Here is an 11,798-nt window from a genome sequence, read left to right as displayed (position 1 = left end):
TCTTTAAAGTCACTTTAAGCACCTTCTAAACCTCATTTTGCATCGTCTCATTCTCTTTAAAGTCACTTTAAGCACCTTCTAAACACCATTTTGCATCGTCTCATTCTCTTTAAAGTCACTTTAAGCACCTTCTAAACACCATTTTGCATCGTCTCATTCTCTTTAAAGTCACTTTAAGCACCTTCTTAACCTCATTTTGCATCGTCTCATTCTCTTTAAAGTCACTTTAAGCACCTTCTAAACACCATTTTGCTTCGTCTCATTCTCTTTAAAGTCACTTTAAGCACCTTCTAAACACCATTTTGCATCGTCTCATTCTCTTTAAAGTCACTTTAAGCACCTTCTTAACCTCATTTTGCATCGTCTCATTCTCTTTAAAGTCACTTTAAGCACCTTCTAAACACCATTTTGCTTCGTCTCATTCTCTTTAAAGTCACTTTAAGCACCTTCTAAACACCATTTTGCATCGTCTCATTCTCTTTAAAGTCACTTTAAGCACCTTCTAAACCTCATTTTGCATCGTCTCATTCTCTTTAAAGTCACTTTAAGCACCTTCTAAACACCATTTTGCATCGTCTCATTCTCTTTAAAGTCACTTTAAGCACCTTCTAAACACCATTTTGCTTCGTCTCATTCTCTTTAAAGTCACTTTAAGCACCTTCTAAACACCATTTTGCATCGTCTCATTCTCTTTAAAGTCACTTTAAGCACCTTCTAAACCTCATTTTGCATCGTCTCATTCTCTTTAAAGTCACTTTAAGCACCTTCTAAACACCATTTTGCATCGTCTCATTCTCTTTAAAGTCACTTTAAGCACCTTCTAAACACCATTTTGCATCGTCTCATTCTCTTTAAAGTCACTTTAAGCACCTTCTAAACCTCATTTTGCATCGTCTCATTCTCTTTAAAGTCACTTTAAGCACCTTCTAAACACCATTTTGCATCGTCTCATTCTCTTTAAAGTCACTTTAAGCACCTTCTATACACCATTTTGCATCGTCTCATTCTCTTTAAAGTCACTTTAAGCACCTTCTAAACACCATTTTGCATCGTCTCATTCTCTTTAAAGTCACTTTAAGCACCTTCTAAACCTCATTTTGCATCGTCTCATTCTCTTTAAAGTCACTTTAAGCACCTTCTAAACACCATTTTGCATCGTCTCATTCTCTTTAAAGTCACTTTAAGCACCTTCTAAACACCATTTTGCATCGTCTCATTCTCTTTAAAGTCACTTAAAGCACCTTCTTAACCTCATTTTGCATCGTCTCATTCTCTTTAAAGTCACTTTAAGCACCTTCTAAACCTCATTTTGCATCGTCTCATTCTCTTTAAAGTCACTTTAAGCACCTTCTAAACACCATTTTGCATCGTCTCATTCTCTTTAAAGTCACTTTAAGCACCTTATAAACACCATTTTGCATCGTCTCATTCTCTTTAAAGTCACTTTAAGCACGTTTAAAACCTCATTTTGCATCGTCTCATTCTCTTTAAAGTCACTTTAAGCACCTTCTAAACACCATTTTGCATCGTCTCATTCTCTTTAAAGTCATTTTAAGCACCTTCTAAACACCATTTTGCATCGTCTCATTTTCTTTAAAGTCACTTTAAGCACCTTCTAAACACAATTTTGCATCGTCTCATTCTCTTTAAAGTCACTTTAAGCACCTTCTAAACCTCATTTTGCATCGTCTCATTCTCTTTAAAGTCACTTTAAGCACCTTCTAAACACCATTTTGCATCGTCTCATTCTCTTTAAAGTCACTTTAAGCACCTTCTAAACACCATTTTGCATCGTCTCATTCTCTTTAAAGTCACTTTAAGCACCTTCTAAACACCATTTTGCATCGTCTCATTCTCTTTAAAGTCACTTTAAGCACCTTCTAAACACCATTTTGCTTCGTCTCATTCTCTTTAAAGTCACTTTAAGCACCTTCTAAACACCATTTTGCATCGTCTCATTCTCTTTAAAGTCACTTTAAGCACCTTCTAAACACCATTTTGCATCGTCTCATTCTCTTTAAAGTCACTTTAAGCACCTTCTTAACCTCATTTTGCATCGTCTCATTCTCTTTAAAGTCACTTTAAGCACCTTCTAAACACCATTTTGCATCGTCTCATTCTCTTTAAAGTCACTTTAAGCACCTTCTAAACCTCATTTTGCATCGTCTCATTCTCTTTAAAGTCACTTTAAGCACCTTCTAAACACCATTTTGCATCGTCTCATTCTCTTTAAAGTCACTTTAAGCACCTTCTAAACCTCATTTTGCATCGTCTCATTCTCTTTAAAGTCACTTTAAGCACCTTCTAAACACCATTTTGCTTCGTCTCATTCTCTTTAAAGTCACTTTAAGCACCTTCTAAACACCATTTTGCATCGTCTCATTCTCTTTAAAGTCACTTTAAGCACCTTCTAAACACCATTTTGCATCGTCTCATTCTCTTTAAAGTCACTTTAAGCACCTTCTAAACACCATTTTGCATCGTCTCATTCTCTTTAAAGTCACTTTAAGCACCTTCTAAACACCATTTTGCATCGTCTCATTCTCTTTAAAGTCACTTTAAGCACCTTCTAAACACCATTTTGCATCGTCTCATTCTCTTTAAAGTCACTTTAAGCACCTTCTAAACACCATTTTGCATCGTCTCATTCTCTTTAAAGTCACTTTAAGCACCTTCTAAACACCATTTTGCATCGTCTTATTCTCTTTAAAGTCACTTTAAGCACCTTCTAAACACCATTTTGCATCGTCTCATTCTCTTTAAAGTCACTTTAAGCACCTTTAAAACCTCATTTTGCATCGTCTCATTCTCTTTAAAGTCACTTTAAGCACCTTCTAAACCTCATTTTGCATCGTCTCATTCTCTTTAAAGTCACTTTAAGCACCTTCTAAACACCATTTTGCATCGTCTCATTCTCTTTAAAGTCACTTTAAGCACCTTCTAAACACCATTTTGCATCGTCTCATTCTCTTTAAAGTCACTTTAAGCACCTTCTAAACACCATTTTGCTTCGTCTCATTCTCTTTAAAGTCACTTTAAGCACCTTCTAAACACCATTTTGCATCGTCTCATTCTCTTTAAAGTCACTTTAAGCACCTTCTAAACACCATTTTGCATCGTCTCATTCTCTTTAAAGTCACTTTAAGCACCTTCTAAACACCATTTTGCATCGTCTCATTCTCTTTAAAGTCACTTTAAGCACCTTCTAAACACCATTTTGCATCGTCTCATTCTCTTTAAAGTCACTTTAAGCACCTTCTAAACACCATTTTGCATCGTCTCATTCTCTTTAAAGTCACTTTAAGCACCTTCTAAACACCATTTTGCATCGTCTCATTCTCTTTAAAGTCACTTTAAGCACCTTCTAAACACCATTTTGCATCGTCTTATTCTTTTTAAAGTCACTTTAAGCACCTTCTAAACACCATTTTGCATCGTCTCATTCTCTTTAAAGTCACTTTAAGCACCTTTAAAACCTCATTTTGCATCGTCTCATTCTCTTTAAAGTCACTTTAAGCACCTTCTAAACCTCATTTTGCATCGTCTCATTCTCTTTAAAGTCACTTTAAGCACCTTCTAAACACCATTTTGCATCGTCTCATTCTCTTTAAAGTCACTTTAAGCACCTTCTAAACACCATTTTGCATCGTCTCATTCTCTTTAAAGTCACTTTAAGCACCTTCTAAACACCATTTTGCATCGTCTCATTCTCTTTAAAGTCACTTTAAGCACCTTCTAAACCTCATTTTGCATCGTCTCATTCTCTTTAAAGTCACTTTAAGCACCTTCTAAACACCATTTTGCATCGTCTCATTCTCTTTAAAGTCACTTTAAGCACCTTCTAAACACCATTTTGCATCGTCTCATTCTCTTTAAAGTCACTTTAAGCACCTTCTAAACACCATTTTGCATCGTCTCATTCTCTTTAAAGTCACTTTAAGCACCTTCTTAACCTCATTTTGCATCGTCTCATTCTCTTTAAAGTCATTCTAAGCACCTTCTAAACACCATTTTGCATCGTCTCATTCTCTTTAAAGTCACTTTAAGCACCTTCTAAACCTCATTTTGCATCGTCTCATTCTCTTTAAAGTCACTTTAAGCACCTTCTAAACACCATTTTGCATCGTCTCATTCTCTTTAAAGTCACTTTAAGCACCTTCTTAACCTCATTTTGCATCGTCTCATTCTCTTTAAAGTCACTTTAAGCACCTTCTAAACACCATTTTGCATCGTCTCATTCTCTTTAAAGTCACTTTAAGCACCTTCTAAACACCATTTTGCATCGTCTCATTCTCTTTAAAGTCACTTTAAGCACCTTCTAAACACCATTTTGCATCGTCTCATTCTCTTTAAAGTCACTTTAAGCACCTTCTAAACACCATTTTGCTTCGTCTCATTCTCTTTAAAGTCACTTTAAGCACCTTCTAAACACCATTTTGCATCGTCTCATTCTCTTTAAAGTCACTTTAAGCACCTTCTAAACACCATTTTGCATCGTCTCATTCTCTTTAAAGTCACTTTAAGCACCTTTAAAACCTCATTTTGCATCGTCTCATTCTCTTTAAAGTCACTTTAAGCACCTTCTAAACCTCATTTTGCATCGTCTCATTCTCTTTAAAGTCACTTTAAGCACCTTCTAAACACCATTTTGCATCGTCTCATTCTCTTTAAAGTCACTTTAAGCACCTTCTAAACACCATTTTGCATCGTCTCATTCTCTTTAAAGTCACTTTAAGCACCTTCTAAACACCATTTTGCATCGTCTCATTCTCTTTAAAGTCACTTTAAGCACCTTCTAAACACCATTTTGCATCGTCTCATTCTCTTTAAAGTCACTTTAAGCACCTTCTAAACACCATTTTGCATCGTCTCATTCTCTTTAAAGTCACTTTAAGCACCTTCTAAACACCATTTTGCATCGTCTCATTCTCTTTAAAGTCACTTTAAGCACCTTCTAAACACCATTTTGCATCGTCTCATTCTCTTTAAAGTCACTTTAAGCACCTTCTAAACCTCATTTTGCATCGTCTCATTCTCTTTAAAGTCACTTTAAGCACCTTCTAAACACCATTTTGCATCGTCTCATTCTCTTTAAAGTCACTTTAAGCACCTTCTAAACACCATTTTGCATCGTCTCATTCTCTTTAAAGTCACTATTGCTGCACCTGGTGCGGCAAGGCGCTTTCTTTCTCCCGCCAAAGGAAAAAACAGTAATTTCTTGAAGCGACGAATTTTATTAGTCGTTTAAAAAATTCACACTGCACTTCTTGGCGGTCTGATAGCGAAAGAACGATCGCCCCCACTGCAACCGAACTTTTCGGCTTCACCACAGGTCATTTACCCAATCAGCTGACGCCGGTGCAACCCGGTAGCAACGACCTGTGGTCAGCCGGACGGTAGAGTGCGAGCGATCGTTCCTTCTCTTTCTCCAATCTCGTGCCATCTACCGGGATTTTGCGGGACCCAGCTTATCATCGAACCGTTACTTGATCGTTATCTCTGCTGTGCGTTATCTATCAAACGTCAATTTTGATAGCACAACAAAAACAACGATCAAGCAACACCGGCCCGCGTGTGACAGCCAGGTCAGCACTATTGTGGTTCGATGACAAGCCGGGCCAGCTTGACCGCCGGTCGTTCGAGCGTTTTTCCGGATGCGAGCTGCACATGTGCCCGACGCACTTCTCCGTCCCGGGATGTAATCGCCCTTGTGATCCGTCCTTTCGGCCAGCTTCCGCGCGGTAGGTTGTCGTCGACGACGATGACCACGTCTCCTTCGGCGAGGGGCAGCACCGGTTGGTGCCATTTGGTCCGCTTGGTGAGGGTGGGTAAGTACGTGGCTATCCACATTCGCCAGAACTGGTCTGCATAGCGCTGCGATGTTTTCCAGGAGTTCCGTAGCGCGGCTGTAGAGTCATCCGGTCGAACTATCGGTTTTGCTCCGGCCGATGAGCCTAGCAGGAAATGGTTTGGGGTGAGCGGGGCGTCTTCTTCCCTATCAACCGGAACTTCTGTCAACGGGCGCGCGTTCAGAATGCCCTCCACTTCGATCAGCCAGTTCTTAAACACCTCGTCGGTTGGCGTTCGAGTGAATTGGATCCCGTGAAGAGTCCTTTTAACGGATTGCACCAGTCTTTCCCAGGCCCCCCCAAAATGGGGCGCGGACGGTGGGTTAAAGTGCCAGGTTGTATAAGGGATGTCTGCGCCTTCTACCAGCTCTTCTTTACTAATTGATTTTACTGCTTCCAGCAGCTCCCGATTGGCCCCAACAAAGTTTGTGCCTCGGTCCGTGAAAAGCTCGTTTGGTGTTCCACGCCGCACCACGAAGTTCCGGATGGCTAGGATGCACGAGCTTGTGGAGAGCGAGTGAGCTACCTCAATATGCACGGCTCGTACAGTAAGGCAAGTAAATAACACGCCCCATCGTTTTTCCGTCCTTCGCCCAACTGCCACGTTGTAAGGCCCGAAAAAATCGATGCCGGTAAAGGTGAACGGGCTCGTGTACGGTGCCAATCTCGCCGCAGGTAGATCGGCCATCGGTGGAGTTTCTGGAAGTGCGTTTCGAACCTTACAGAAGGCGCAGTTTTTACGTACTCGGTGGCATGCCGTTCTCAAAGCTGGGATGTCGTAGCGCTGTCTAACTTCATTCATCACCGTTTGATGGTTAGCGTGCTTAAATTTCCGGTGGTAGTGGTCCACGATGAGATCTGTTACCTTTCCGGCTCTCGGTAGGATGATCGGCCTTTTGACGTTAGGGTCGGCGTACACGCAAGCGTCGATTCTTCCCTTGACTCTGAGGATACCGTCCTCATCCATATATGGGCTCCTCTGATACAGAACGCTGGTTTTAGGGAGGATTCGGCGTCTCTCACTTGGCGTTCGGCTGTCGAGTATTCGGCATTCCGATGGAAACGATCGACGTTGAGCATCTATGATGACTGCCTTTTCAGCTAGTAGCAGCTCAGCGGGTGTCAACGGCTCGATCCTCCGTGACGACGGGTTACGGGTGTTGTGGATGAACCGCCAGACGAAAGCAGCAGCACGGATCAGTCGCCACCAGCGCGAGAATCGTTCCACGTCGAACAGAGGTTCATAAGATTCGTGAATGGCAACTGTTTCTCGCTTCTCTTCATCTGTGGTTTCTGGAGCGGGGTGGGGGCTCGGCCAGTCACTTTCTGCTTGACTCAGGAAGGTGGGTCCGGTGAACCAGCTACTGCTCGATAGATGGTGCTTCAGCTTTGACCACTTTGTCCCTTCGTCCGCGACGTTGAGTTTTGTCGGAACCCAACGCCATTCGTCTGTATTGGTGGTTTCCGCAATTTCTCCCACTCTCTGCGCGACGAAGGTACTGTACCGTCGGTGATCAGAGTTTATCCAGCAGATCACGTCCTTTGAGTCCGTCCAAAAGACTCTCTCCGTGATTTTTTCGCGGTGTGCTTTAGCGATACTGGTGGCGATCCGGGTTCCAACAGTAGCCGCCTGCAGCTCCATACGAGGGACCGATGAATATTTCAGGGGGGCGACGCTCGTCTTGCCACCTACTAAGGCGACCTCTACTGTTCCTTCTTGTTCGAATCGGAAGTACGCCACAGCGGTAAATCCGTCTCGACCAGCGTCAACAAACACATGCAGCTGTATCTTGCACCTATTCAGCTGCACTAATTGCCGGTAGCACCGGGGAATTGACACGTCTTCTAGCTGAGGTAAGCAACCTAGCCACTCTTTCCACTTGTCGTCTAGTTCAGCTGGTATTTTCGTGTCCCATCCAATTTTGGTTCGCCAGATATCTTGGAGCAGCACCTTCAAGTAGAAAAGGAACCCGGCGATTATTCCCAATGGGTCGAATATCGACATTAGGACGCTCAACACCTGCCGCTTCGTAGGAACCGTAACTCCTTTCAAGAGCGCCTCGTCTCGTTTTGGCAGCTTGAAACGGAAGGTATCCGTTTCGATATCCCACCACATGCCAAGTACCTTTTGCGCGGACACTCTGTGCTCAAGGCTTAAGAGCTTTTCTTGAGTCTCGCATTCTCCAACAGCTGCGCGTACCTCGACTGAGTTTGACAACCAGTTATGCAAGCGGAACCCACCTTCACCGTGTACGTATTCCACATCACGACACAACTTCACTGCATCGGCAGCGTCCTCCAGGCTGGCTAACATATCGTCAACGTAATGTTCCTCCTGTATGCATTTTGCGGCGCGTGGAAACTGGTTGGCGAACCTGTCGGCGTTGGCATTTTTAACGTATTGAGCACAGCTTGGTGAGCAAGCGGCTCCGAACGTCATCCTAGTCATGACGTACTCGTCTGGGTCTGTTTGCTCGTTGCTCCACCGCCACAGGAACCGTTGGCTATGCTGATCCTCCTCTCTGATGCACACCTGGTGAAACATCTCGGTGATGTCGGCTGCCACTGCTACGCGATACTCCCGAAATTTCTGCAGGATGGTCGAAAGCGGTACGAGCAGGTCGGGTCCGGTGAGTAGGGTTGAGTTGAGCGATACTCCGTTAACGGCCGCCGCTGCGTCCCACACCACTCTCACTTTGTGCGGTTTATTCGGGTTAGTAACCGGGAAAATGGGCAAGTACCATTTCCTCGGGTGGCTTACTTTCTTTTCGGATTCCGATAGTTTCCTAACGTATCCTTTTTTTATATAATCATCTATTATCTGGTTCATGGATCCACGCAGTGTTTCGTCACGAACCATTCGCTTTTCCAGACAGTCTAGCCGGCGGAGAGCCATCGAACGATTGCCAGGCAGCTTTGTATCCTCGTAGCGCCACAGCAGACTAGTCACGTACCTCCCACCAATACGCTTCGTGTTAGCCTTAAGTTGGTTCAACGCTTGCTCGTCTGCCTTGGACCGCAGAGTTCGAGTCGCTCTTCCTTCTTCAAGTGCGAATGACCCCTTCATCGCTTCGTCGACTCGTTGTTCAAGGTCGTTACAGCTACAGGGGACGTGGTGAAGGAACAATGAGGTACTGTCACTTCCACGCGCGCTGGGTGCGCAGATGCCGGAAACTACCCAGCCAAGTCGGGTTTTTGTCGCTACCGGCTCGTGAGGGGCTCCTTCTACCGTTTTCAGGGGGCAGGAAAGACGGTAGTTATCGATACCGATAAGCAATCGAGGGGACTCCCATTGGTACGACTGCACCGGCACCCTCCTGAGATGCTGGTAGCGTGCTACTATTTCCCTTTCGTTGACGGTCTGCGGCGGTAGGGCCAGGCTGCGTACCGTGCGCACTGCTGGCAACTCGTGGCGCTTGCCTGCGCTTCCGGAGCCGGACACGGTGATGGAAAGTTCTGCTGAGCTTTCCTCCTCTCTCGTTTGTCCGCCGGTCCAGGAGAGGCAGAGCGGTTTGGGGGACCCTTTCAGGCCCAGTTCCTCCATCAACGTGTGTTCCATCAACGTTATTGAGGAGCCCTCGTCGAGACAGGCTAGGACGTCGACGCATTTCCCGTGCCCGTAGACCGTCACCGGCACGTAACGGAGCATCACGGTGGGTGCACCTGTTGAATGGAGGTTAAAGGACTTACGTTCCGATGGTACGGGATGGGCCGTAGCGCTGCCGGCAACTAACTTTGGAGCTTCATGTTCGCGCTGGTTGGGTTGACGTGCGCCATCATGCAGCGATCGATGGTGCTTCGCGGTGCATCCGTCCCTGCCGCATGGTTTAGAGTCCCTGCACGGTCCTTTGTGCATTTTCAAACACGATCGACAGTTTCCGTTACTTCGCACGTGGGTCCAACGCTGCGGCACCTCGAGCTGCCAATACCCCCAGCACTCCACCAGCGTTTTGCACCCGTCGTCGCAGATGCACGATACAGCGGTTTTCGGTGGCTTCGGCGTCACGTCGGAGGTTGTGTGCACGCTTACATGACGGGCGGCACGTTTTTCCACCGGCTGGGGTGAGGGTGACACTACGTGGAGGAGGGCACTTTTTAGCTGGCGCATAAAGATCCCGAACTCACCTAGCGTCTTCGACGGCTGCGACACGCAGTATCGTCCCCAGTCGATCTTAAGGTGCCAGGGTAGTAGCTCGACGAGCTCCCTTAGCACGGGTCCGTCGAAGCGATGCTCCGCTGCGCTCCCTCTCACTGTGGCGCAAATTTCTTCCACCGAAATGGCGAAGTCGAGGAGGCTGTCGAGGCGGTCTTCCTTCAGTGGCGGCGCGCGACGAATCTTTGCGAGCAGCGTGTCGATGAGATGCTCAGGCCTTCCGTACATCTCCTTGAGCGACGCCAGCGCCTCCTGCAAGTCCTCGGCCCGTCGCAGCCGACACTCTACAGCTTTCAACGCCCTTCCACTGAGCGCCTGTCTCAGCCTTATCACATTTTCACTGGGTGAGAAGCCGCATAAGTTTGTAGTTTCCTCGTAGGTGGCGAGGAAGGTTGGCCAATCTTCAAGCCGACCAGAGAAAGGCGGCAGTTCGCGGGGGACGGCCTGCCTCGCGGATAGCTGGCTCCGGGTGAGCTCGTGCACCGCCGTGGACCCGTACACCGGCGAGCCCGAATGGACGTTCCGGTAGGACGGGCTCGCTTCTGCCTGATTCCGGACAGCCTCACGAAACTCGAACGCCGTAGAGCTAGGGTGGACCAGTCTAGGTGGAGCGGTCGCGTTCGACGCGTTCTTGGCCACCATTTTATTTACTAACGAGTCGAAACAAGCCTCCATGAGGACGAGCACTTCCTCGACCGGATCCTTTTTCGCACTCGTTTGTTGCACGGGGGTCCCCTGCGATGAGCGAACTTCGCGGGCCCAGTTTTGCAACTCGGCCAGTGGCGTCATATTCGCACGCTGCGCCATCGAGGTCGGCTGCGTGAATCCGCTAGTCGTTGGCCGCGTGGGTCTGCTGGTCGATGGCGGCAGCGCCATCGGGGTTTCCGCACGCGCGGCGTGTTCGTCGTCGGCTGACGGTTGGGCTGCTCGCGACGGTCCTGCCCTGCACTCGTTGCAACACCACACTCCTCCGCCTTCCACTTCGTCTTCATTGATACAAGCGCAATGGAAGACTCTGGCACACGATTCGCAAATCACATAATCGTGACCTTTCTCTTGTCCACACACTGCACAGTGGTCCATCTTCAGAATTGTTTTTCGGTTGGACCGGCCACAATCACTCCCGACTTGTATCGAATAGCCCCGGCACGTCGAATTCCTCACTTGGCAGGATGGCTTCGATACGGAGTGGCAGCTTCGTCTTTTTGTTTCACTTGTTGCACTTCACTCGCGGAATTGCAATAATTGTGAATCGCAAAAAAATGTGAATTTTTTAATATTGCTGCACCTGGTGCGGCAAGGCGCTTTCTTTCTCCCGCCAAAGGAAAAAACAGTAATTTCTTGAAGCGACGAATTTTATTAGTCGTTTAAAAAATTCACACTGCACTTCTTGGCGGTCTGATAGCGAAAGAACGATCGCCCCCACTGCAACCGAACTTTTCGGCTTCACCACAGGTCATTTACCCAATCAGCTGACGCCGGTGCAACCCAGTAGCAACGACCTGTGGTCAGCCGGACGGTAGAGTGCGAGCGATCGTTCCTTCTCTTTCTCCAATCTCGTGCCATCTACCGGGATTTTGCGGGACCCAGCTTATCATCGAACCGTTACTTGATCGTTATCTCTGCTGTGCGTTATCTATCAAACGTCAATTTTGATAGCACAACAAAAACAACGATCAAGCAACAGTCACTTTAAGCACCTTCTAAACACCATTTTGCATCGTCTCATTCTCTTTAAAGTCACTTTAAGCACCTTCTAAACCTCATTTTGCATCGTCTCATTCTCTTTAAAGTCA

General features: G+C 46.1%; 1 protein-coding gene and 1 pseudogene across 1 annotated transcript; one reads left to right on the top strand and one right to left on the bottom strand.

The window, feature by feature from the left end:
* The first annotated feature begins 5,761 nt into the window (after window positions 1-5,761).
* LOC131292780 (uncharacterized) lies at window positions 5,762-6,631 on the top strand (annotated as a pseudogene).
* Window positions 6,632-6,868: 237 nt separating this feature from the next.
* On the bottom strand, window positions 6,869-10,878 carry LOC131292779 (uncharacterized). The gene is made up of 2 exons (XM_058320863.1): window positions 6,943-10,878; window positions 6,869-6,883 (listed from the first exon to the last, which is right to left on the bottom strand). The coding sequence occupies exons 1-2, from the start codon at window positions 10,876-10,878 to the stop codon at window positions 6,869-6,871; spliced, it is 3,951 nt and encodes a 1,316-aa protein (XP_058176846.1).
* Window positions 10,879-11,798: the final 920 nt, after the last annotated feature.

This window comes from Anopheles ziemanni, unplaced genomic scaffold (assembly GCF_943734765.1).
Source record: "Anopheles ziemanni unplaced genomic scaffold, idAnoZiCoDA_A2_x.2 U_12, whole genome shotgun sequence".
Classification (NCBI taxonomy): domain Eukaryota; kingdom Metazoa; phylum Arthropoda; class Insecta; order Diptera; family Culicidae; genus Anopheles; species Anopheles ziemanni.
This window is presented reverse-complemented; position numbering and strand designations above follow the sequence as displayed.

What these genes read in the sequence shown, in the direction of transcription:
- LOC131292779 (XM_058320863.1), bottom strand. Translation starts at nt 10,878, where the DNA reads ATGGCGCTGCCGCCATCGACCAGCAGACCCACGCGGCCAACGACTAGC.